We start from the raw sequence: 26,506 nt of genomic DNA, 5'->3' as shown, positions 1-26,506 counted from the left end.
TGGCCAGGGCCAGTATAGCCTGTGATGTTGAAGAGGTTCTTTGGCCTGTTCCAGATTGAGTTGTTTTGAGTGAAGAGATTCATTTTGACCTGAATATAGGAAGTTTGGGGAATTGAGTTAGAAGTTATGGATTCGTGTTTAGAAAGAAAAAAAAAAAGAGGCATAATTTCAAGAAATGTTTTTAAGTAATCGAGAAAAACTGAAATACCTACTACTGATTTTGTATTTAATCATTTATAAATTATATATAATAGCCCATGAAAGCTGGAAGTGAAAAACTCCTTATATTCATGTGTGCAGAATTATTAGGCTTGTTTTCTTTTAAAGATAATTTTTTGGGATTTTTTACCCAAGCAAAGTCTCTGAGAGCCTGACACCTTGTAATTCTGGAGACTCCGGGTAGGTTGCAGTTCTGGAAAATGGTGGCACTGGAGACTAAATGGTTCCTGATGGTTTTACACCTAATTCTTCACATTCATTCTTAATACTTTTGCAGTTAAAATGTGTCTTTTCTTCTCCACCTGTTTTTTCTGACCCCGCTGTTCCAGTGAGCATTTTGCAGTCCAATGGTCATATCTTAACTTTGCAATTTCTGTATTGCATTAGTTTTGAATATTTCTCATGGGGATTTAATAATTATTGACATCTCAGTCTGAGTTAAACCTCTTTTTTGGCTCATTTTATCGGTAAAAAAACATGCCTAATAATTCTGCACACCTGAATATTCCAGTCTTCATGGACAATTATATATCACTTATAAATGATCAAATACAAAATCAATAGTAGTTATTAAGATTGATGTGGTTTGGAATTGGTAAAATTCCATATTGGGAAAAAACATATAATCAGAATATCAACGTGCCTATATGTGTGTGTGTGTGTGTGTGTGTGTGTACAGGATTATATATCTTGGTGGAGACCTGAATACACACAGACTCATGGGGACTCGTGTCACGGTGGGGACCTAAATTGAGGTCTCCATGGGTAGAAAAGCTTATAAATCATACAGCATGGGATTTTTGGAGAAAGTAAAAATGCACAAAGTTTCCTGTAAGGGGTAGGTTTGGGTGTAGGGTTGGTGTAGGGCAATAGAAAATACAGTTTGTACAGTATAAAAACCATTAAGCCTATGGAGATTCCCTACAAGGATAGCTGACCAGACGTGTGTGTGGGGGGTCAATGTTAGTTAATGCATTAACTAATGCATCAACTAATGTAATCTTACTGTAAAGTGTTACTGAGATGTGAATAGAAATGAAGAAAAGGGTAGAAAATAAATGCCCCAGAGAGACACATCTTGTTATTGTTGTCTTTTTCACACTGTGAGAGCAGAATAAAAAGAAAAATTCAGGAACCAGCGACACAGCGCTTGTCAAAACTGAAAGTTAGCGATTAAAAATATGACGTCACAGAAAATTCACATCCCAGTCCATCAAAATGATGGATGATAATTATTCATAGCGCAACGTCGGATAGCATCTATCATTACTTCCTGCCTATTGCTTTACTGAGAGTAGATGGGCAAAGTTGCTGAACACTAAATAGGCAGGTGTTTGGTCAGATGTTCAGAACAAACTGATTTGGCAGCTTAGTTTCAATAGATTTTTGCACTAGTGGACATTTTGAGTTTTGAAATAAAGCTTTCTCATGATACAATCCATATGTCTGATTTGTACAGGTGTATCTTACGACACAGAGACGTTTACTTCTATACATTCCCGTTTACAGTCTGGGAAAAGTCTCCTTTGCATCTCTAATCCAGGCAGTCATTGGTAGAAGGTGACTTTATTTCTCTGACAGTGTCAGGAAGCGCGGCTCGAGCTGTGTCTCAGTACAATGCTGCATTTAATGCAGCTAAGGATTAAATGACAAGGGTTGGTCATTTCATTTTATCCTCTAGTCAATAATCTTTGCAGATAGACTGCCTCTTCTAAAAATGTACAAAGCATTTCTGGAGTTCTTCAGGGAATCAACACCCAATAGGGGCTCTTATCTTCCGTTTCTTTTTCAAAAGCCTCCTCGCTAAAATGCAGTGCCCTCATTTCCAGCACCACACTTCTGTGCTCAGTTCTCAAATGGAAAGTTAATACGCAGGAAGGGGAGTGTGGTTACATTGTTATAGGGACGGAATTTAGGAAGTGGTCTTATTGTTAGGTCTGGTAATATATACAGACCAAAGAAACGCAGTAAGTACTTGAGTTACTTTCACCAAATTGAATGAGACAGCCACTTCAATAACAGAGACTTTATTTATAAAAAGTAAGAAATTAACTAAGGAAATCGCTAATTTGGAGCCATGTCAAAAGATATGCAAGCCATTTTATCTCATCAGAGTGTCATGCTACATCCAAACCAATGAATGATAACCTTTAGCCCTTACTTTTGATTAAAATATATTCAACACTCCTCTTGAAATGTGTTTTATCTGCGATAAATTCAGCATGGCTAAAACTCTATTATTCAAAACAATAAAATCTTAGAAAAACTTTCATAATATACATATTTGTTGTAGTTTAATTTCCATACAATACACCATGCATCTATTAATGGATACATTGGGTTACTGGCGAATTCAAGCAGTTCCAGCAGCACCCTGTGGTGTGACACGCTGTAATTTATCTAAAACTATTTTCAACAACATTTTTCAAATTTTTCTATAATTATTCTACAGGCAACTCATGATGTCATATTAAATATTACACAGAATATTTGTGCTTTGTAAATTTATTTGCAACATCACAGGTGTCACATGTATATTCAGTTTTGCTCTGTTTCGGTTTTCTGTTCCTGTTTGCCTTCCTAAGTTTCCTAGTTTGTTCCTATAGTTACTAATAGCCACACGCCTCTTTCAGTTCTTCTTTGATTACATTCCCTTTGCATTTAAGCCCTCAGTTTCCCTCTGTTCCTTGCCAGTTATTGTTTATGCTGTGCCGAGTTTACACTGAACAATTTTAGCCCTGATTTTCCCTCGATGACAGGTTTTGCAAAATCACCAAACAAATGCTTGAAATTAAAGGAAAATTGGTGCTTGTTCACGTGAATGACAATCACGCATTGTGAATGATGAAAGTCGCAATCTGAAAGAATCGATGACACGTGGGCTACCATTTAAACACCATTTCCTACTATACACGCTTTACCTTATGCAGATATGTATTTTAACCTAAAATGGTGATGTTCATGAATCATGACATGTTCATGTCAACTACCTTTAATTTGTTAATTGTTCATTTCAGTAGGAATTTCCAATCAGCGCTACTTCTGATTATTTCTAAGACTATTTCAAATAAAATAATGATGCCACTTTACACTGGACATTTAATTAAGCAGAATTATAATACTGAGCACTGTATATGGTTATACGAATGCAGCCTATAGTACAGTACATACAGCAATCCATCAAATCCCACAGATATTGGTACAATCTGTGATATTTACAATTAGGCAGATCCTAATTTAATATAATAATTTTTGTAGGTTAATGATTTAAAAAAGACATGAAGAGTTAATTTGCAAAAACAGATAATCTCAATCAAACTGCAGCTGGGTTATTTTGATTAGGTTAAAAAATAACATACAGCCAAACAAAACAAAAAAAAAAACATGATAACATAATAAAAAAAATATGATTTTTGAACATCAAAAAAAAAACACAAAAAAAAAAAACGTTATCTGTTTTTGCTAATTAACTTCACATATTCTTTGGTTACTTACAAAATTGCTATTAGCATACATTACATTACATAACATGCCTTAAATGTATAGTGTCTACTACAGTAAAAATACATGTAACTCTCCATGAGTATGTAAATTATGTTAATTGCAATCTAATATGTTAATAAATATATTTGCGTATATGTGTTGAAGTAAAGCAAATTCTGCGTGTGTGTATGTGTCCGTGCACATTGTCCTATTTATTGACATATGTAATTAATGGAATGTATTTTTTGACCTTTATATTCTCTGACATCCTTTTCTTCATGTACATACCTGTGGTGCCAGTTCCCCATTGGTGATGATCCTAGCAATCAGACTCCATTTCCTGTTGCTGGTGGCGTTATGGATCATCTTCTTCCTGAGTAGCTCACCCACCGAGACATATTCAAAGCCATAACGCTCTGCAATCTTCAGACATTGTGTACCTTTACCGCTGCCCGGGCCACCTGTTTGGGCAGATAGTGGCAAGACTTATGAACCCATACTGACTCACTCGCAGACACCCACATATATGCAGCCACTCCAGAAAAGCACCTGCCAAGAGTAAATGTAGCCATATCCAATACGCTGTCATATTCAGACCAATAGCACAATTTAATTGATTTTGTGGAACATTTCAGTAAAGACGTTAATGTTGAGTAATAAAAAAATTGTAGACAGCTCATCTATTTGTGCCCTGTAAAAGAAAATAGTTTCAAAAATAGACAAAGCAGAATTAATCATCTCCGGTTGTTACGTTCCAGAATGAATCAGCGGTTTGAACAAATTGGTTGAGTTAATAATTCAATGACTCACTCATACAGACAGTCAATTGTTTTGTTCCTGAACAAAATTTGAACGAATCTGTTGAATGAATGACTCAATGACACATTCATAGACAGTTACTTATCGCCACCTATAGGCACAACAATGTAACCTGCAGAAAGAGTCACTGAAAAATCCCCACCACTAATACACAGCCTGAGTGTTGTTGGACTATTAATCATCAAATTCTAGGACTAGAACTAATTGCTGTATAATAATAAATATTAATAAACATCCCATATTAAAATATTGTACCTACACTGTAAAAAATGACCGTGATTTTAACGGTAAAAAACTGTGAAAAAGCTACGGTAAAAACCTGTTAAATGGTTAACGGTAAGTTCCCCTAATATATACAGTGAAAAACTGTAATAGACATTTCAGACAATTTTACGGTGAAATACTGCTTTTGGAAGAGAAAAATAATGTAGAATTTACAGGGGAAAACCGTAAATTGACGTTCCCAGAATTCCCTGCGTTGAATTTCAAATTTTGTTTGAATTTGATGTTATTTCTTTGAAATAACTAGGTTTCTTCTTAGTTTTTTCTTATCAGTTATGTTTATTAGGGTTATATGCTACATTTAATGTTGTTAAATTAATGTTTATTGCATATTTCAGTTTAATGAGTCTCACCATGATGGTGTTTAGTGCTTGTGTGAATGACACTGAGCACCTTCTATATATGTTACTATAATTTAAAAGCTGCTTGTGATGGGCTTTGGTTCATCATGTGACTTTCTCATCACCTTCTGCATTTGGTGGTTATCAGTGTATTTCAAACGCACAAAACAGATTTCAGTACTTCAATAGGTTGGTATATTAACATTATATCAGTTAATGAAATTGCGGTATTTCACTGTAAATTTAAGTTAAAATGTTGCTACCGTATATTTTACGGTAGAATTCCGGCAACCACAGCTGCCGTTTTTTTACCGTAAATTACAGGCAAATTACAGGCATTGGCATTGGCATTATCAGTATCAGTTTCTGCCACTGAAATACAGTTACATTTCAAGAAACAGAACTAAAAACCCTGAAAATTTCCATAAACAAAATAGAAAGCCGTGATGCAGTGATGGAAAACAATTACTGAGGTACAGCTAATATCTCAACAAGATAACACCATAAGTGGGTGGTCACTTGACTGATGGCATACACACATTATTTGCTTGTGGGTCACATTCAGCACAGATAAGGTTTCCCTCGCAAATTACATCAGTCAACTTAAAGAGACGTGGATGCTGTTCAGGGAAGTCTGATAAGACAGGAGGGAAATGTACAGCTATCAGATAGCTCTGTCTGAACTATTAGCATCCCTAGTACTCAGCGTCCCTGTTTACAGCAGGTATCCATCTCAAATGCATCCCAAGTGAACACATGTAATTGGATTTTGATGAGAGGGTGGTCTCTGATCATTTATTATGTCAGTATGTTACTGCCTACTGATCAGGAAAGTCAATACTGTTGCTCTTAAATATAGCTTGTTTGAATTTTAAACCACAAACACAATAGTTTGAACCGAATGCTCAGTTATTTTAAGATTAATATTAATATAAAAATTCTGTCTAATAGAAATAAGCCTATAATTATCTTCATGTTATGGCCAAAATTATTATTTTTATTATTTACTTTAAATTAATAAATGTAAAAAAAAAAAAAAAAAAAATTTTGACATAACATTAACGTCTAAATAAATAAAGTTGGATTTTTATTTCGAATTTTCAAATATTTATTGTCTTTATCTAACTTTATTTAATGTAAATATAAGCGAGTGTTAGATAATGACAATGGTAATCTAAATGCAAAAATATGGTAGGTGAGCATGCATAATTAAATATTCTATATTAGCCAATATTGTAAATTTAAAAGACTATTTATTTATTCATTTCTATATCACTTTATTTGTAATCTGTATAACTGCATGTTTTTTTTTTTTCAAATTTGTCTGATCAGATTATAATTTTCTTTAAAGTCACACGTAATTTGTTTAAAAAAAAACTTCTGAATAATAATAACAGACAAGTGAGTGGGAGTGACTTCTGTTATTGTGTCATCTATTATTTTATTAAATGCACGAATCAAAAGTGTTCTATCGTTAAGATTTATTTTTTTTAAATCTCACCAAGGCTGCATTTATTTGATCAAAAATACAGTAAAACAGTAATAGTCTCAAATATTATTGCAATTCAAAGTAATAGAACTCATCCTAATATGCCTATTTTAGCATATTTTTTCTTATTATTTTCATTAGCAAAATTATCAATTTTAGTGGAAACTGTGATACATTTTTTCAGGATTCTTTGATGAAAAGAAAAGAATATATTTAGAATATTAAAATATTTAGAATATAAAAGTAATAATTTCTTAAAGTAAAAAGAACTGCATGGTAGTGTATTTTCATACAAATTCAAGCATAAAACAGATTCAAGGCTGGTGTTTCTCTCGATTAGTCAGGTAAATGTGATGATGTACCCAGTTTTTGGGCTTACCTATAATCAGGATGACTTTGGGTCTGGGTCTAGATGGGTCAAACACTTCATATTCCTCTATGAGCTCCGCTGTCTCAGACAAGTCTGAGTCACTCTCTATGGAAAACTGGTTGATGGGTGGGAGGCGGTCATATCTCCGATAGGGGAAATTGGGACTGTCCGGGAGAACTGCATGGAAGAATGCAAATAGTTAAGTCATGATAGCTTCTGATATCCTCACCCATAATTGGCAAATAGATTACAGGAAATTCCATGAAGGTATATCATTGGAAAAATAGGTCTCGTTTAGAGGACAAACTCACTATGTTTTACTGTACAGGTGCTTTGCATTCATTTGCCTTTTTGTATTGCCTCAAGGTGGGTAGAACAATGTTGCCCAGCACAAAGAAAGGAAAACCCCTACCGATGGTTGTCATGCTCTAACAACACCCAAATAATGAATACTGAGCCTGCTGTGCAATAGACATCAACACAGCAGTTTGTGGCCAGCTCTAGTTTGCATGAATTTCAGCATCGCCTACAATTTGGAGTTGCGTTGGCTGATGACAACACCTCCTACTCACCATTGCGGAAAAAAGATCGGCGTGACTGCCCACCATTGAGAGGCGGTAATGACTTCTTCTCCTGTCCGACGAACGTGTCCCACCGAACTCTGTCAGTGCCGCCGAGCTCCCTCACCTTCTTAAGGCAGGTCTCTAGGTAGTCTATAGGGTCATCCGGTCGGTAGTACATCAGACCAGTCAGCAGACTCTGGGAAACCAGTGACAGATCAGAGAGGTGCACTGTGTTTATCTCTTCACTCTAAGTACAGGGTAACATTCATTGAAAGGCATGTTTATGTTATTATTGATGTTATACAATTGATATATTAAAATAAAATAACTACGATAGTAGCAATAAATGATTTCATCTATTAAATACTGAAGTGGCGTTTACAGCTTTAGCGGCATTTTGTTCACTCTTTTATAATTATGCATGATCATTTTATAACCCCCTTTAGCTACTACATGGAACACACTTATAAAAATTAATTTGTTACACCACAGGACAGTTTAAAATGAACTAGTGAAGGCAAAAGATGATTAAAATGGTGAAAAACAAACAATGAAAAATGACAGCTCCTAAAATATACACATATTTCATATAAGTTCCCTAATCTAAATCATCCTCATCATATGCCTAGGACATTCCTATCCAAGTTAGACCAAACTCTCCAAGCAGTAGGACATTTTTGCCATGGGTTTCAAAAGTGCCCACCTGGGACAGCACTAACAGTTTAAAGAGAGGTATTGACTCTAGAATTATACTGTTCACAATACAACAGTAAAATAATAATAATAATAGGTCACTGTAAAACTGACTTGAAAACAATCATTAAATGCATGTTATTTCTTATCACACTCGACTCTGATAAGCATGTGTAGGCTTCTGACAGCACGCCTACCATAATAAACAACGATGGACAATCAGCGATGTTGACTCGCCTTTCAGACACGATCGACATTTTTAGCTTTGTGCGTAAAAACGCACACACACACTAGCAACTATAACCACATAAATAACCCTCCATGATTTCCATACAATCTAATGCAATGCAACACTCAACAACTCACTTTGCATTATTTACAACGTGCAGTATCCTACATCCACGTATCTTTAAATGAATCATTAGCCTACCTTTTTATTATGAATCATCAACTTTAATCTTGACATTTTTTTCATAACTATATATCGAACCAACAATGCTTTTCAATACTGATTCCATATGCAATAATTCCACATAACAATTTTCCATGCAAGTAGCCTAACTTCTTCATGTCGTCCTTCATTTGTAACAGCTGATGTGGAAACATCTTCTTTAGGATTTACCAGAACAAAAGTTCACACACGTAAATGCTCACCTCAAACAGTTGAGGTATCTCTCTTCTGGAGAGATATTCCTTCGCATCGTTGGTGTTCATGTCGGTTTCGGAAAACTATCGATCCTGTTGCGTTGAGTGTAGGATGTATTCTGTTGCAGGTTCACGAATCCGTGATGTTGATGCGATCTTAAAGCATTCTCCAAGTGACTACTAAACTAGGTGGATAAAGACAGCTACACTCTCAGTTAACCGTTGCGCTTGTTACATGCTGCTTTCCAAGCTCTCCTCTAGTCTTGCTCTTGGTATCTCTCTTCAGTGTTTGAAACCGCCAACACAGCACGAAACACCTGCACGCTGCCCGCGCGCTGATCGACTGACTCAAGCGTGTGCGTTTGGCCAGCTGATGCGCGCGCGTCCTGACGACTGTTGAGCGTCTCTGGAGTTCAGAGCAGGAAATTAGAAGCACTGTCTCTGAAAATCACTTTTAGATTTAGCCATTTAGATAAACATTCATATAACTGGAATCCATATTAAATCTTGAATACATCTCTGTGCGCACATCTTAATATTTAAATGGAATTTTTGAAAGTTTAACCTAATATAGGCTACGTTTCATTGAATGAGTCATTTATATTTTGATAATTAATATGTTACAGTATGTAATGTATAATATAATACACAATAATTCATATATTGAAAATATAGCCTAATAAATGTATTTTATAATGATGTAAATTGTATTTATATGCAATATTTTATGTACTGTGTTGTGAACCGGCCGAGTCAAGGTATCCAAGACAAATTTTAGTAAAGTATATTCTATTCTATATAAAACTGTTAGAATATGATCAAATATGTTTATATAATAATAATAATAATAGCCTAATAAGGCTGTTATTTATATGGTTTTTGGTATTTTTGGTTATATGGTTTATGATATTATTGCCACATGACAACAAAACGGTTTCCTGCAGGTTAGTTACACCACCCTTTGTATTGATTTGGCAGACAAAATGTTGCCAGACAGCCTATCAATGTTTTAAAATAAACTATTATGAATTAATGCTAATAATTTTGAGAAAAAAAAAAACTATGAATGCCAAAATTATTTTTAATAATTTCAGCCTTTTAATTAGTCTTTTTTTTCCCTACAATCTTTGACAGTTATCCCAACTAGACATTTTTAAAGCCCCAAAAGAAAAGACAGACAGACAGATAAATCCTACATTAGCCTATATATTATATATACTAGCCTATATATTACTGTAACCTCTGACATAATTTTCACAGTAAGTGTCACACAGGCACCAAATGTTCCATGCTGTATTTTGACATTTTTAGCCTTCATCTGTTCTCTCACTTAATCCACTGTCGGTGTTCCTGTTCCTGCTGATAATCAGGTCCTAGAAATATATCAGGCTATTGTTTAAATCAGACAAGGTTTGTAAGGTGGAGGTGAGATGAGATGCTGCTGTCTGAAGTGACTGAGAAAATGAAGTTTTAGGTATAAAGAGCATGTCTCATATTAATCTGTTGCAAAATCCTTGTTGAAGTGGGCTACTCGTGAAATTGAGTTGGCTAATTTGTGGGTAGGGGAAATGGTACAAATACAGAACAATTTTGAAAATGAACAAGTATGAGAAACATTTGTCAATGCTTTTTTTTTTTTTTGCTTGATGCTTGTTATACAATTTGATACCACAGTTGTTGCTTAAGTTTATGGAATCAGAGACAATAGTTATTGATAAAATGTAATGCAAAATCATATATTAATTTCCTCCGTCTTCTTTGCCACATCTACAGTAAATAGGCTATGTCTTGGCAAAATTACAGCAGAGGTATGACTTTTATTTCGGAAAATGGGACTTTTAAGCAAACCGGAAGTGTACCGCTTCCTGGTTGCAGTTGCAAATCTAGCTTGTCACTAAACTGGTGACGAACCGAAATGGATTATTACAATTTAATGACAATATGTGCATTTATTCATTTGCTTGTTTCCATACCACACGCATACAGTAATTATGTTGAGGTAAGTGTCTTTATTCATAGCTGTTGTAAAGAGTGTCTTTGATTCATTGAATGGACAGTGAAGCTTTCAGCAGTAATATTCTCAGCTCAGTATAAAGGTTTCTTTTTAAAAATGTTTATTTTATTATTTTATTTATGTGTTAATTTCGATTTGTTATATATAAGCACACACATACATGCATACAGTAGATACATACGCTAACGACTGTGATGCCTCCCAAAAAATGCAGTATTGTCTAGGTAGGCAGCTTACTAGGTTTTGAAACAGAGCCTGTGTTACATTATGATGGCCAGTTTGTTCCAAACATCACATTTCTCTAGGCATTTGGCTTTATCAGCTATTCATTATCTCGACTTACAGCTTTCTGTTCAGATGACAACAAAGCACTAACTTAACTTATCTTAATGGCACATTTGTGAAGCTATTTAAATAAATGAGCAAGTGTAAAATATCTTGTAAGCTGTTCAGAATTAATTGTGAAACATACTGCTTAGTTTTATTGTTGTTATTGACATAGTTATTATTCACTTTGTGCAAGACAAAATGCCTTTTCATCGTCTTGTCATCTTTCATTTCTTTCTTACATTATATGTGATATGTTTTAACATCCATAAGTACATCAGGTACACAATATAGTCCTAAATGTCAACAACATGGCAATATATTCACAATATAAATGTTAAATAATATAAAATATGTAAAATGTAATGTTTCTTCAGAGAATGGAGATTTAAATCTAACATCTTTTTGTGGCACACTTTTTTAATAAAAGTGTATAAGAATATACAAGAAGCTTAACTGTACTGAATGTACATTTGTAGTGTACTTCAAATGATAATAATATATATTTAAAAACTATTTGCTGATTATATAATATTAATTAAGATAAAAGCACATGATAAGATTATAGTTTTAACTTTAGTGTGTTATTTGATATTATGTTATGAAGTTAATATATTTTAAATGTTCATTACAAATGTGTAATTATATTATATAATATTATATAGATACATATATACACACACACATACATATACATACATACAGTATATATATATAGAGAGAGAGAGAGAGAGAGAGATCTGACACACTCAATGTGCAGAGTGGGGGTCTCCGGGACCAGGATTAAGAACCACTGTCTTATATCATATATGGGGTAAATCAAATATTTTTCACAACACAAAATATATATGCATTTTTAATATTAGTATGTTGACAAATTATATTTGGTATTTGCATGTTTTAATTTATGAATATTTGGCTTTTCTGTCTAACTAGTTTCACTAGTTCAAAACCTGTGCATGATGTTTTATGTCACATGACCTAAAGTGTCTTTCATAAACTTTCATACAGTGGCTAAAAAGGGGAAAGACTCTATGTAGTCTCAGTTTACATTTCTTTTACCCTTGGATTTACCCAAAAAAGAGAATTTTCACATTTTGTACTATTGAGTGTTTCACTAAATTAATAATGCATTATTTATTTATTTTTTAGAATAAAGCTGGACAGTTTTTCAACAGTGGCCATACCAACAACTGGGCAGTCCTGGTAAGTTTGAGAATTTATAAATTATAATTTAAAATGCATAATTTTCTAAAAATACTTTTTGTTACAAGACAACATATGATAAATTAATCATTTTCAAATGCTCAACATGGCAAACTAGATTTATCCTGTGACAACGTAGAAAGAAATTTTAGAGCTGTGTTTCTCAACCTTTTGACTCCAAGACCCCCACAACAACATTCAAAGACCTCATCCAAGTTGTTTGTGATTTAAGATAAGGACCTTTTATTTTAAGGGTATTTTTATTCACAATTGCTACTTGCTAAAAGATTTTAGAGCTTGGCATAACTAGTAAAATGTATATTTATAAAATGTATAAATATTGCCCATGGAGTTACATGAATGTATTAATTTGCATGATGACTTTTCCAAGTTTAGAAACCACACTTTTAAAATCATAATATATATATATATATATATATATATATATATATATATACAGTCATGGCCAAAAATATCAGCACCCTTGGTAAATATGATCAAAGAAGGCTATGAAAATTAATCTGCATTGTTAATCCTTTTGATCTTTTATTTTTTTTTAAATCACAAAAATCTAACCTTTCGTTGGATAATAAGAATTTAAAATGGGGGTAAACATCATTATGAAACAGCTCTACATTTTGATGATGTCTGATGAGGTTAGAGAACACCTGACAAGAGATCAGAGACCATTCCTTCATCCTGAATCACTCCAGACCCTTTAGATTCCCAGCTCCGTGTTGGTGCTTCTTCTCTTCAGTTCACCCCACTCATTTTCTACAGGGTTCAGGTCAGAGGACTGGAATGGCCAGCAGAAGCTTGGTTTTGTGCTCAGTGACCCATTTTTGTGTTGTTTTTGCGGTTTGTGTTTGGATTATTGTACGGTTGGAAGATCCAAACATGGCCCATTATAAGATTTCTAACAGAGTCAGTCACTTATTGATTTTTTTATCTGTTGGTATTTGATAGAATCCATGATGCCATGTTTCTAAACAAGATGTCCAGGACCTCCAGCAGAAATATAGGCCAACAACATCAAAAATACAGCAGTATATTTCATTGTACACATGGTGTACTTTTTATCCCTGTGTTCAAACCCATCTTGAGTGTTTGCTGCCAAAAAGCTCATTTTTTTGTTTCATCTGACCATAGAAGCCAGTCCCATTTGAAGTTCCAGTCGTGTCTGATAACTGGATATGCTGGAATATGCCACTTTACTAATTTGTGAAGCTCAAGTATCTTTTTCTACAAACCAGAAATATATTCTTTGGTTTTTCTCATTGTGATGGATGATTAAGGGAATTTGGGCTTTGTTTTCCCTCCTATTTATATTTCTGTGAAACAGGAAGCCATGGCTGGATAATTTCATGTTCATAATCACCCTGGAGTGCTCAAAATTGTGAATATGAATGGGAATATACTTCAGAGATATTGTACTTCATAAGAATTTCTAGAGGTGCCAATAATTGTGTCCAACGTGTATTTGAGAAAAACATTTATTTCATAATGATATTTCCACCCCATTTTAAATTCTTATTATCCAATGAAAGGTTAGATTTTTGTGAATTGATAACAATGCACAATTTGATAACAATTTTATGAAGGATTAACAATGCAGATGAATTTTCACAGCCTTCTTTGATCATTTACCAAGGGTGCCAATATTTCTGGCCATGACTGTATGTATGTATGTATGTATATATGTATATGTGTATGTGTGTGTATATTTATTTATTTTTTTAAACAGCGGTACAGGAAAGGAAAATGGGGTGAATTAAAATAAGAAACCTGTTTTAACCTGTTTTAATGCATGTTTTGTCTTATTTAAAATAAATTTAAAGGGGTCCTATTATGCTCTTTTACAAAGTATTGATTTTGTTTTGGGGGTGTACTAGAACATGCTAATTATTCTCGCATTATTCTTCACATAATTTGCATTATTTTTCACATAATTTACATTATTAAAATACCTTTCTCCCCAGCCTGGCACAAACGGCTCGATTAGCTCCGGTTTTGATGAAGGCCCGCCTTCCGAAAAATGAAATGTGTTGTGATTGGTTAGCTGTCCCAGTGCGTTGTGATTGGCGAACAGCTTATATGGCGTTTCAGTACTGCCCCGCCCCTTGCCAAAACAGCAAGTTCGTCAATATTGCCATTATATCAATTCATTATCATTTCATCTAGCATGTTATATGCCTGATAAAGCAGCGTTTGTAAGCTCAGCGCTGCTTTGTGTAAGGTACAGCCCAACAGCCGTTACCGGGGAAACCTCTAGTTCTCCCGCTTTAAAGCGCCTCCTGCTGGCAGAGAATGAATTTGCATTTTTGATAAGTCCATCCAAGTAGTTATCGCTGCATATCAGTCCGTCTGATTTACGCAGCAAACATATTTTGCTTGTTATCAAAACATAATCTACTCTAGAGGGACTTAGCTGTTGTTACTGTATTTGGATGTCTACCGGAAGTTAAGTTAGGGCCACAAAAGCGCGCATGCGCAGTAATGTTTGTTTATGTTGTTGCCGTTGAAACCGTCTATACCATAGTCCCACAGATTTACACTATTTGTGGCGGCATATATATATGCAAATTAATTATCTGCCAGCAGGAGGCGCTGTTGGAGCGGTAGAGACCGAGGTTTCCCCGGTAACGCTGTACACAAAGCAGCGCACTGCACGCAAACGCTGCTTTATCAGATATTACATGCAAGATGAAATGAAAATTACATCCAAAATTTTCTGAAGACAGTCGGTTTCCTTCAGAAATTCAGTGATATAAAAACACCTGCACCGGGTTTGATTTTGAAATGTGCAGTGCTCAACCAAGCATTCTCCCGCCAACCATTCGAATTTCCGTAGGCGGGATTTATTTTAATGATATTCTAATGGCCCGCTTTGTGATATCATAAATACAGGAAAACAACTTTGTACTCCAAACGAGCCGTTCGTTGTAGTTCTTCAAAAGGGATAAAAAGACATAAAAAAAAATTAAATATCTCCCTTTGGCGTGGACTTTGAGATTTGTAACTTTGTAGATCTTTTTATGCCAAAACATACACACTACACACTGACTAAAATTAAAAAAGTGAAAAATCATAATAGGACCCCTTTAAGCCATCTTGAGGCCCCCTAGTGGGCCCCAACCCCCTATTTAAGAACTACTGTATTATTATAGTCAGTATTATTATTGTTAATTAAACTATTAAAATAGTTTTTGGCAATTAAAATAAAGCTGAATAAAATATACATATTAGATTAAATGTAAAATAAAAATACATTAAATCTAAATAGGAGAAGCAGCAAGTATAATAGCAATAATAGAAAAAAAAAGTTAAATTAGAGGTATAACATGATTTTACAATGTATTTAGAATTACAACTTGCTAACATGCTTTCTTAATTGCTGCTTTTTCATGATTTTTGGAGTCTTATAATCATGTTTATGTCTAGGTCTGCACGTCTAGATTCTGGTTTAATTATCGGCATGTGGCGAACACGCTGTCAGTATACAGAAGTGTAAAGAGACTAGGCATTCCAGACAGGTAAACTTTCTCATTTACTTCAATTATGCTCTACAGCATTTTCTCTAGACACATTTAAAAAAAAAAAAAAAAACAGTGGCTTGTTGAACCACAATATAATTGGACCAATCTATTGTATATCTACTTTCTTCCTTCCTGGCATCCTCATTACACAGTGACACATTATTTAAATAGTCTTTACCCACTGTTTTTCCATTACTTTACTTGTGTTCTCCAGAGATAGCGGCATGTGTGCTCTTTTGTCACGGCGAGGCAGTGATATTTGTGTCTCTAGCCACAGTAAAAGTCTTCCTGTCTGCTCTGATTAGATGTGTTTGCTCTGCTTTCCCAGTCACATTGTGCTGATGCTAGCCGATGATATGGCCTGTAACTATAGAAACCCCAAACCAGCCACTGTGTTCAGTCATAAGAACATGGAGCTTAATGTTTATGGAGATGACGTGGAGGTGGATTACCGCGGATATGAGGTGAAGCTGCTCTAGTATGGCTTGTCATCAGTTCTGCTAATTGTTTCATAACAAGAATTTTTTTTAAACTATTTCTAAACGAAGTCAAAGAAGATTTAACTGTTGCTTGTCTCTGAGTAGCATACAGTAGTGATGTATGATTTTTTTTTTTTAAACGAACCTGTTAAGTGAACAATTAAATTATTTTACCGACAGTCACTTTGAGTTTTGAGACCCAAACCCAGACTCTGTCTCTGCATTCTTCACTTGCTTTTTGTGGCAGGTCCTCTTTTAAAAGCATTTATTTTTGTTTTGCAGGTCACAGTGGAGAATTTCCTGCGAGTCCTGACAGGGCGTCTCCCCCCCAGCACCCCTAGATCCAAACGTCTGCTTTCGGATGACCGCAGCAACATTCTCATCTACCTGACAGGTCAGACCGGTAACAGCCTCATTACTGGCTTTTTTATTTCCTCTCTTTTCTGAATCTGTGGGTCTACATTTTCACAGGTCACGGTGGAAACGGCTTCCTGAAGTTCCAGGACTCTGAGGAGATCAGCAACATGGAGCTGGCAGATGCCTTTGAGCAGATGTGGCAAAAGAGGAGGTGATTATAGAAAGAGTTGCAGTGAACACGCAGTAACTCTGCCATATTTGACATGATTTAATCAATATTATGTATAGGCTACTCAATAATATTTACCACCACACACAATCTCATTCTTGTTGTGAAAGATCTGTTCTGTTAAATGAGTGGTTATAGGTTTAAATCCCACTCTGTGCCCATGGATATCACTGTTATGCGCTTGACCGAGCCACTTAACCTTGGGCTGTTCCAGGGAGACTTCCACCGTAACGAGTATACTGTAAGATGATTTGCATAAAAATGTGCATAGAAACTAGTACCATTTGTCGTACTAGTATAGGACAGCTGAACAAATTATAATCAACAGCCATCCACAAGCAAGCACTACTCAACTTTTATTAAGAAAATTCTAAAATCTTCTTTATATGACTATTAGTTCTGGTTCTGAAATTTGATTGGCCAAGCAGCAATTCAAGAGTGCTGATATAACAGTCCAAGAGCACTGAGACTTTACATTATCACTTCACATGTTTGCACTTGTGCAGACCGACAAGCTGTTAGTCTCTGCCTTAGTGATGGGGATTTTCCATTGAATCTCTGCAGTTTATATCGTTACGATAGTAACATGTTGATGAGTCTTTAAAAGTGTGTCAATGAATCATTGTTTTAACTCATTTGTTCACAAACCCGGGATGCAAACTTGTCTTTTTTCTAGAAATATCTGCATTTTCAATCCAAAACACCTAGAAGCTCATTATCTGGTGTTTTTACTGTCTCAGAATGGTGCTGTCACACTTTAAACTATTATAGCCATTTAACTAATAATGATAATAATATATGTAGGATCTAGGCTGACTTTGTCCATCTCAGGAATAAAACAATTGACTTTATGAGTGATCTTTATGAGTGAGTCATTGAAGCATTCACTTAACTGTTTTATTTATAATGACAGATTCATTAAGCAATGGCTTAGTTTCTTACTATTTTCATTGGTGGAGGAAAAATAAAGAAATAACTTAACAATATTGCGTCTAAAAATGTAAGTTTCTCAATATAAATGGTCACTGAATGCTTACTCAGCTGCTGAATAAAAGCAACATCACACTTCCAGTCGTGTCAGCAAATGTATTCATTCAGCTTAATAATTGTGTAATTGCAGCTTTTGAGAGAAAATTGCAGAAATTGACCAAAACAAATTCCAAAACGCACATTAAACGACATCGAATGTAAACCATGCAGTCAGGCCTTCATTGTCTGGCTCCTGGACACAGTATTGATGTACATAGCTGAAGCCATGCTGCAGCTGCCTAACGTATTAATTGTGTGTTATAAATGCTCTAATAGGCTGTTTAGGTTCCAGCGCAGTGTAAATATTGTGGAAGGCTAGTGAGAGGTGCAATGAGAGCTCCCTCTTTTCTTGTAGAGCACTACAGCACAGGATGTTTTGTGCCTGTCAATGTGGTAATTGCAGGCTTGATCCAATAAATTACTAAAGCCCCTTTTGTGCTTCATTGCTCCCCCATTACATCTCAGGTTCATGTGATTCCAAGCCTTCTCATTCTCTCTCTCTCTCGCTCGTCAGAGATGGCCAGAAGTGGTTTCTAATTTTTATTATATATTTTATTTTGTGAATGGAGCATTAATGGATGCCAGGTTCTTGGTTACTATGGCAACGACTTGCAGAGAGCGCTGTGTTGGTTGTATTGTGCGCGTGGCTCAGACAGCCTTGAGCCCTGTACTGCAGGTCAGATCTAGCTCTTATTACTTCATGACCAGCTTTAATTACAAACCATAGTAGATTGCGACATTATCCAAGCGAAGTGATTTGTATCGGACAAGAATCAACCGGTTCTAAAATGGCGTTCTTTCTTTGCAGGTACAACGAGTTGTTGTTCATCATAGACACGTGCCAGGGGGCCTCCATGTATGAGAGGTTTTACTCGCCCAACCTTATGGCCCTGGCCAGCAGCCAAGTGGGAGAGGACTCGCTCTCAGTGAGTCAAAACTTCTGATCTTGATCTTCTGCACACCTGACAGTTAACATTAGTTGTAGCTGTTGGATATTACTGCAATTCTGCAGAACCTTTGAAAATCATTGACATGAAAATCATAGACAACAAGATTTTTGGAGCTTAAATGAAAAATAAAAAAATCAAAGCAGTTTAATATATGACTTATGGATCATTACAGTAAGATATTCCTTTTTTAAAGAAATTAATTTTGTTTAGCAAGGATGCATTAAATTAATAAAAAGTGACAGTTTAAGACATTTATAATTCTTTGTAACAAAAGATTTCTATTACAAATAAATGCTGTTCTTCAGAACTTTTTGTTGATCAAAGATAAAAAAAAAAAATCTGTTCCCACAGAAATATTAAGAAGCTCAACTGTTTTCAACATTGACAGTAATAACTGTTTCTTGATCACCAAATCAGTGTATTAGAATTAGGATTAGAATGATTTGGGATGGATCATGTGACATTGAAGACCGGAAGATATTACAGTACATTTTAAAGTAAATTAGTGTAGTTTTATTTAAACTGTAGTGATAATCACACAATATTTGCAGTATATGCAGTCTTTCAAAAAGATAAAAAAAAAAAAAAAGAAATCTTACCAACCTCAAAATTTTGAACAGAATTGTATTGTATCTGAAATGTTTTATCAGACCAGCTATATGAGCATTGTTAATCTTGTCAATGAAATTATGAAAAATTATTCTGAAGAGTTTGTTACTAATTTTGTCTACTATAATAAAGACAAGGCAGATAAATATGTACAGTATCATGGCAATAATTTTAATTAAAACAAACTTTAAAAAAAATTTTTTTTACAAGGATATATTTATGGTTTAATAAATGTTTAGACATTTTTTTTTTATGTTTTTGAAATTTGGTGAAAGAAGCAAAAAATAATGAAATTTGACGATAAAATTAATAAATATAACAATGTGATTTATAAAATATGATACATTTAAAGGATGTTTTTGTCAAAAGACAGAAACTGTACCTACACAACTGTTAATTGTTTTTATTGCAAAAAATTGATTGCAATTTTTTAAATAATTTAATTTAGTCACATTGGACTTGGTGTAAACAGGCTATAATACACTGAACTAGACTAGACAGTCTGTAAACCATGATTCCCTAGAAAGCCCTGAACATGTATAGTTAATACAGATTTGAAATTATTAGGGAAGTATATAAAAGTGGAATTGGTTCACCTGTATTGTTTTGTCCATACAGCATCAGCCAGACTTGGCAATAGGGGTCCATTTGATGGACAAGTACACCTTCTACTTACTGGAGTTCCTGGAGGAAGTCCACCCCGCTAGCCAGGCCAACATGAATGATCTGGTAAGTGTGTGTGTGTGTGTGTGTGATTGTTTGGTGCTTGTTTATAATTCCAGCCAAACGATATGGAGAATGCATCGTCCTTCAGGAGCATTTCCCTTATCCACTAGTACGAATTGAACTTAAAAAGCATCCGTCATAAAGATGTCCTGTCGCCTCAGATGAAAAGAACGGCCTTGCGGACCACAGGTCTCTTAGCACGCCACTTTAAACAGAGTGGCTAATACAGGTGTAGGTCAGACAGCTTTGAAACAGTCAGGAGGGAGACCTTTTCTCTGAAGGCCTGGGTGAGCCTGAGTTTCTCTTCCATTCATCTGAGTGGTTGGAGTCCCACCAACTCCCACAATCCATTTTGATCTCTCCTGCCCTCTACATCCTCTCTGCTTGGCACAGTGCTTCCTAGATCAAACAGGTCCAACAAAAGCCTCTTTTCTGGCGCTTTTTTGTTCCCCGTGCTCTTCTCTCGCTCTCTCTCCATTCTACTGGATTAGCAACGACATTATTGATTTCCCGTGGGAGAAAGAGAGAGGTTTTAATGTTGATAGAAAAGGGCCACTTGAACTCTCATGAATGATCTCTCGCATGAATGATCTCTCTTTCACTGTCATCAGAAAGATTGTGGAATGTCTTTCTGGCTTTCACTGTGCACTGGGAGAAAATAATGCTCTTCTAGCGCCAAATGTTCATTTAGCTTAATTCTGAAATTGCATCAAGTATGCTTTTAAAACTTAGAAGTCATGTCAAGGTTGGTTTGTAGTCATTCCAGCCATAAACGCATACATTATTATTTAAAAGTCTGAGGTCAGTAAGATTTTTTATTTTATTATTATTACTTTTTAAATGAACAGCAAAGACTTTTACGTTGTTGCAAAAATGTCTGTTTCAAGTAGAGGTTCTTTTGAACTTCCTCTATCCTGAAAAAAATTTCATGATTTTCAAAAATAGTCAGCAGCACAACTGTTTTCAACATTGATAATGATAAGAAATGCTTTTTTTAATTGAATGATTAGTAAAATTATTTCTGAAGGATCATGTGACATTGAAGACTAAAGTAACGGCTGCTTCAACTTTGCCATCACAGAAATAAATTGTATTTTATATCATCAAGTAGTGCTTTCAAAAGATTAATCGCATCCAAAATAAAAGTTTTTGTTTACATAATATTTGTGTGTGTACTGTGTATATTTATTATGTATAAATAAATACAAACACATGTATATATAAATACAGACACACAAAAATATTGAATGAAATTTATTTATAATATAAAATATAAGAATATAAATGTGTATACATGTAAATATTTTCAATATTTATACTGTATGTGTGTGTATTTATATATACATGATAAATATACACAGAACATACTGTACATATATTATGTAAACAGAAACTTTTATTTTGGATGTGATTAATCGTTTGACTGTACTAATTAAAAGTCATAAAAACTATTTTTTATTTTAAATAATATTACTGATTTTACTGTTTTTTTAGATCAAATAAATGCCTTGACGAGCAGAGACCTCTTTCGCAACATGTAAAAATCTTGCCAACCCCAAACTTTTGAACAGTTGTGTAAAGGGTGAAATGTCACATCACTGTTCTTTCAATGTTTTTTTTTTTTTTTTTAATTATTATTTTGCTGTTGATGTTAATTAGGCAGTGTTAATAATGGAATTGCTGGACAGTGATGTTTTCATTTATAGCTGCTTTTTCTTTTCATTATCATCCAAATGGTCAATAATTTACGAAACTATTTGGTCTTTAATCCTGTTTTTTTTTTGTCTTTTTTGCTGATTTAGCAGTTGCAGCTTATGAATTAAATAAGCTTATTTATTGCATTAATTCTCAAATGCTTTCATTTAACAAACATTGTCAAAGGACCTCTTTGTTTTTGTTAAATTGTTTTAAATGATTCTGATTAGGTAGGCTTGAATCATTTTAAAACGGTTTTATATTGACATGTTTACAGTGATAGTTGTTATTGTAAGGTGATATGCCTCTGCACATAGTCCCCTATTCCTGGTAAATCAAAAATTTTAGTCCACATAACTGGTCTTATTGTGCATTATTCATGTGCATGCCATTCCAGAGAGAGAGTCATGATCTCAGTTCCCAGCAGGTCAAAATTTCCATTCTTTCCACAATCAACTGTAAACCTGCATTCAAGTCATTCAAGCTCCATTCTGATACAGAAAGTCCACTTTTCACAATCCAATCATTTCCCAGTGGATAAAATCAGACGTTATTGAATCTCATTGAATATTCAGTTTCAGAATATTAAGTGAAATATGTCACATTACGGAAGAAAAAATGAATTGTGAATGGTGAATGCAATTTAATGTCAACCCCCCACACACCTCATTCCAGCTGGACAGGATTGGGTCTTAAAATATTTCATCCTGAGGTCATAGTAAAAAGGATGATTTAGTGCTTAGGGTGGATTAAGAGTAAAAAGCCCCAAATTTAGATGTATTAAATGTTTAGATAATGGCCTAAACCTGAGAAACAAATGTTTAATCCTTTGGAATGGAATTTATGCAGGGTAACATTTTAATTACATTTGTTCCATATTTTTAAAATGAAAATGATGTTGAAATCCTTTGTGAGGTTTTGACAGCTGTTACTGGTTGCATTTCTCATGTCTATGTTCCATCTGCAAGCTGATTTTCATTAATTTTTTTCATTAAAGAGTCTGTTTTTATAAGAATTCACAGGATCACATTAACGACACTTTCCTGCACACCATGGCTGAATGTGTAGGAACAGATGTTATTTAAATGGTAATTTTTGTTCTTTTTCTTTGTATTCATTTCTGACAGCTTGCAGTTGTATTAAACTGCAAATCCATTTGGGAATGAAGGCGCTCTTAGAAGTTGGCAACCCGTAATTAATCTCTTTGTTTGTGTGTCTCAGTCTCATTTGACTGATAGTTGTGTGTTTCAGTTTAAGGTGTGCCCGCAGAGTCAGTGTGTGTCCACTCCGGGTCACCGTACTGACCTCTTCCAGAGGGATCCCGGGAGCGTCCTCATCACTGACTTTTTTGGAAGTGTCCGCAAAGTGGAGATCACCAAGGACACCATCAATCTGATGTCCTCTGTACAGCCGCCAATACAGAGGTGAGAATACAGTCGTTAGACTCTAAATGATATTGAGCATTACAGTTCCCTGGAAAAATACTGTGCATCTTCTGTAGTGAATTGAGTTAATTAGCCCATTCAGTATTGTCTTTGTTGGACAAAAAGCATGATTGTATATACTATAATGCAGTTGGCTTATACTGCCTTTATAGTCATTGAAAGCTTAAATACTAATAGACATATATTTGTGGTATAATGCGTGGTATAATCATGCTACATCCTGTTCATTGCGACCATGCATTTACTGTAAGTGACAAGATGTTTAGAGGATGCAAGATGTTTACAGGCTTTTTTGTTTTTTTGCATTTTCTATGCTAACTGTGGAGGAAAAATTATTTGACTCTGAAAGGCATAGTCCACCCAAAAATTCTGAAAATTCTGTCTCATTTACTCACCCTCATGATGTTCATAACCTCTATGACTTTATTTCTTCTGTGGAGCATTTTTGTCCATACAGTGAAAGCCAATGGAAACCAAAACTGTGTAGTTACATTTTTGGGTGGACTGTCCCTTTAATATGGAAGCTTGTTTCTGCCATGGGTTGGATGGATAGATAGATAGATAGATAGATAGATAGATAGATAGATACTGTTACTTAATAAGGTACTAACTGTTTATCTCAGAAATTGTGAGGAAAAGGGTCCTTTTTATTTTTATTATACCATGGCAGAAACAGGCTTTCATACTTTAATGTCCAGTTTAATGTGAAAAAATAATAATAATAACTATTATATAATAATACAATACAATAATAATAATACAATTCTGTCAGATAATTGTTTATTTTCTTCTGGCATAATTAACATTTTTTAAATGAGTGTTTAGTGGTTAGAGCAGCAGCCTTAATTAACCCAGTTTGAATGTTCCAGAGCAAACGGTCTAATTTAATGAAGCATTAGAAGCATTGTGGCTGTTCACTATTAAAAACCTTATTAGTGATATTGACTCCGCTAATGACCCGCTAATGATTTTGCATACTGCTTCACCATGGTTACTGTGAAACCTGCCAAATCGGGTCACACAGGTTTCCAGCAAGATAAATATGACTACCGTTGTTGATCAATGTTGATCCATGTTACTTTTAATGATAGTAAGACTCCATTAGTAGTTTAATATACATTTTGAACAATGTTTATAAATGGTGACATTTTCTGAATTATTTGACTGTTAAAATCCATTTTACTAACTAAATATGCTAAATTGTAAAGCCATGTTCTTATAGAAGAGCTATTTCCTTTTAAAATAGGCAAGTTTCAAATCTGTCAGACCTTCTCTTCAAAACAATGGTAATGTCCTCACAGTCTGAACAAGGTTTTAGCATACAGTTCTCACTATGTGAACTTAAGCAGAATTATTTAAACACCATTCAGAATCTCACTGTGAATAAAGTAGCTACAAAAGGGTCCGTCGACTTCAGGTCCAAACAAAGGGCTCAAATAAAACAAGAGGAAAATGTACAAGAGTGTGGAGGACAAAAAGAAGGAAAGCCTTGACTCAGATGAGATCTGTGCTACTGCAGTTGACCTTTTCTGTGGTGGGCTGAAAGGAATATGTGAGATCATACAGGGTCTTCTGACCACAGCTAGAGTACAGTAACTATTACCTGTGATGTAGACTCTAGACAATTCTGGATATTCTGATTCAGAATACATGTGATTTTCCATTCTTTATACAAAAGATATTTCTGAATATTTAGTTGATTTGTTGTTGTTTTGTTTTTGAAGTTTTCATCTAACATCAGGATTTTTCTTCTTTTTTTTTTATCTAATGATTTCATTCACATCCAAACCCATAGGGATTGTCTTTTCCCAGTGATTATTTTTCCAAAATATGCAGAAATATAACAATGACAATAATATTAATAATAATGTAGCACAACATTAATACTGTTTTACTTGCTTTAATGTTTACTCTGGAAAATTATACATGGATTTGCAGTTAAATTGAGGGAAATATATATATATATATATATATATATATATATATATATATATATATAAAATATTAGTAAAGTGGTGGTGTTTAATTGTGTCTTAAAGGTACTGTATGAGGTTTGATCATAGTTTCAAGATTTTGTATTATTATTATTAATTAATTAATTTTTTATTTTTTTCTAATAACAGTCACCAGGACCCATTTCTCAATGCTTAGGGCACTGTTTTAAAACTCTTCACACATTTCTACTAAGGAACCTTCAGCTTAGCACAGCTGTTAAATTCACATTCAAAATGCAATAATGCCACCAAAACCCTTCATACATATCTCAAATTAACTCATTGTTCTTATAACAATAGCAAAGGTTGTCAACCAAGGTTGTTTCTGCTGTTAGAATTCACTGCTGTATATGTTACATGGTCTATATACAAAATTATTCCTATGTTTACCCTTTTGTATATAGGTGGTAATGGAATTGAAAGACTAAAACTGTGTATGAGTTCATGTAATTGTTTTGGTAGTGTTTCAGTCTTTAGTTTGGAAAAATATTTCAATATGGTATTACTGTAGAAATGTAGCAGATTACTGTCTTATTCAGTTTTGTATTATGTTATGTTTTGAACATAAGTTTAGGTACATTTTGTAGGAATTTTGGTGGTGGTTGTCTATGTGAGAAAATAATTCAATTTGATGGAGTCATTGAATGCATTTTGTGCCAAAGTGATGATAAATGATCCACAGTTTATCCCGTGAAGACTGCTGTTGTGCTCGCTGTGAGAAGAGTTTTGAAAAAGTGACCCAAGTGCTGATAAATGGGTGCTAGAGTTCGTAAAAAAAAAAAAAAAAACTGTAATAGCATTTGCAGGCATTGTGTTGTGAAACATGTAGGCCACAAGATGGCAGTAGTATTTCTTGGTTTGCTAATCTGAAAAGAAAAAATATATATTTCAGGTTTTCTCTGCTGTCAAACTAATCTGTAATGCAGTCAGTGTGTGGATAAGACTAGATAAACACATATTAGATTCCTCAGCATCATAGTGAAGTGAATTAACTTTATCTACTTTA

The 26,506-nt window shown here is 34.4% G+C and overlaps 2 protein-coding genes across 6 annotated transcripts in view; one reads left to right on the top strand and one right to left on the bottom strand.

Annotated features, from left to right (window-relative positions):
• Positions 1-9,317, bottom strand: part of ak5 (adenylate kinase 5) — a 119,855-nt gene extending 110,538 nt beyond the window's left edge. Inside the window, exons 1-4 of one of the 2 annotated variants that reach the window (XM_058798909.1) lie at positions 8,914-9,317; positions 7,609-7,762; positions 7,013-7,180; positions 3,991-4,163 (exon numbers count right to left, since the gene is read on the bottom strand). In XM_058798909.1, coding sequence (XP_058654892.1) covers positions 3,991-4,163; positions 7,013-7,180; positions 7,609-7,762; positions 8,914-8,973 — 555 coding nt within the window. In that variant the 5' untranslated portion in view covers positions 8,974-9,317. Of the gene's footprint in view, positions 1-3,990; positions 4,164-7,012; positions 7,181-7,575; positions 7,763-8,913 lie in introns of both variants that reach the window. The other variant, XM_058798906.1, reaches the window with a different exon arrangement.
• A 1,446-nt stretch (positions 9,318-10,763) lies between these two features.
• pigk (phosphatidylinositol glycan anchor biosynthesis, class K) overlaps positions 10,764-26,506 on the top strand; it is a 39,876-nt gene continuing 24,133 nt past the window's right edge. For all 4 annotated transcript variants that reach the window (XR_009274296.1, XM_058798931.1, XM_058798937.1 and 1 more), the window contains exons 1-9: positions 10,764-10,903; positions 12,398-12,451; positions 15,893-15,984; positions 16,316-16,451; positions 16,749-16,860; positions 16,938-17,034; positions 18,890-19,007; positions 20,259-20,369; positions 23,313-23,485. Coding sequence is in view for 3 of the 4 variants with exons in the window: in XM_058798931.1 (XP_058654914.1) it covers positions 10,820-10,903; positions 12,398-12,451; positions 15,893-15,984; positions 16,316-16,451; positions 16,749-16,860; positions 16,938-17,034; positions 18,890-19,007; positions 20,259-20,369; positions 23,313-23,485 (977 nt within the window). In the remaining variant the exon portion in view is untranslated. The remainder of the gene's footprint in view (positions 10,904-12,397; positions 12,452-15,892; positions 15,985-16,315; positions 16,452-16,748; positions 16,861-16,937; positions 17,035-18,889; positions 19,008-20,258; positions 20,370-23,312; positions 23,486-26,506) is intronic.

Source organism: Onychostoma macrolepis, chromosome 02, assembly GCF_012432095.1.
Source record: "Onychostoma macrolepis isolate SWU-2019 chromosome 02, ASM1243209v1, whole genome shotgun sequence".
NCBI classification, from domain to species: Eukaryota; Metazoa; Chordata; class Actinopteri; order Cypriniformes; family Cyprinidae; genus Onychostoma; species Onychostoma macrolepis.
The sequence above is the reverse complement of the archived record's forward strand: the minus strand, read 5'-3'. Positions and strand labels throughout refer to the sequence as shown.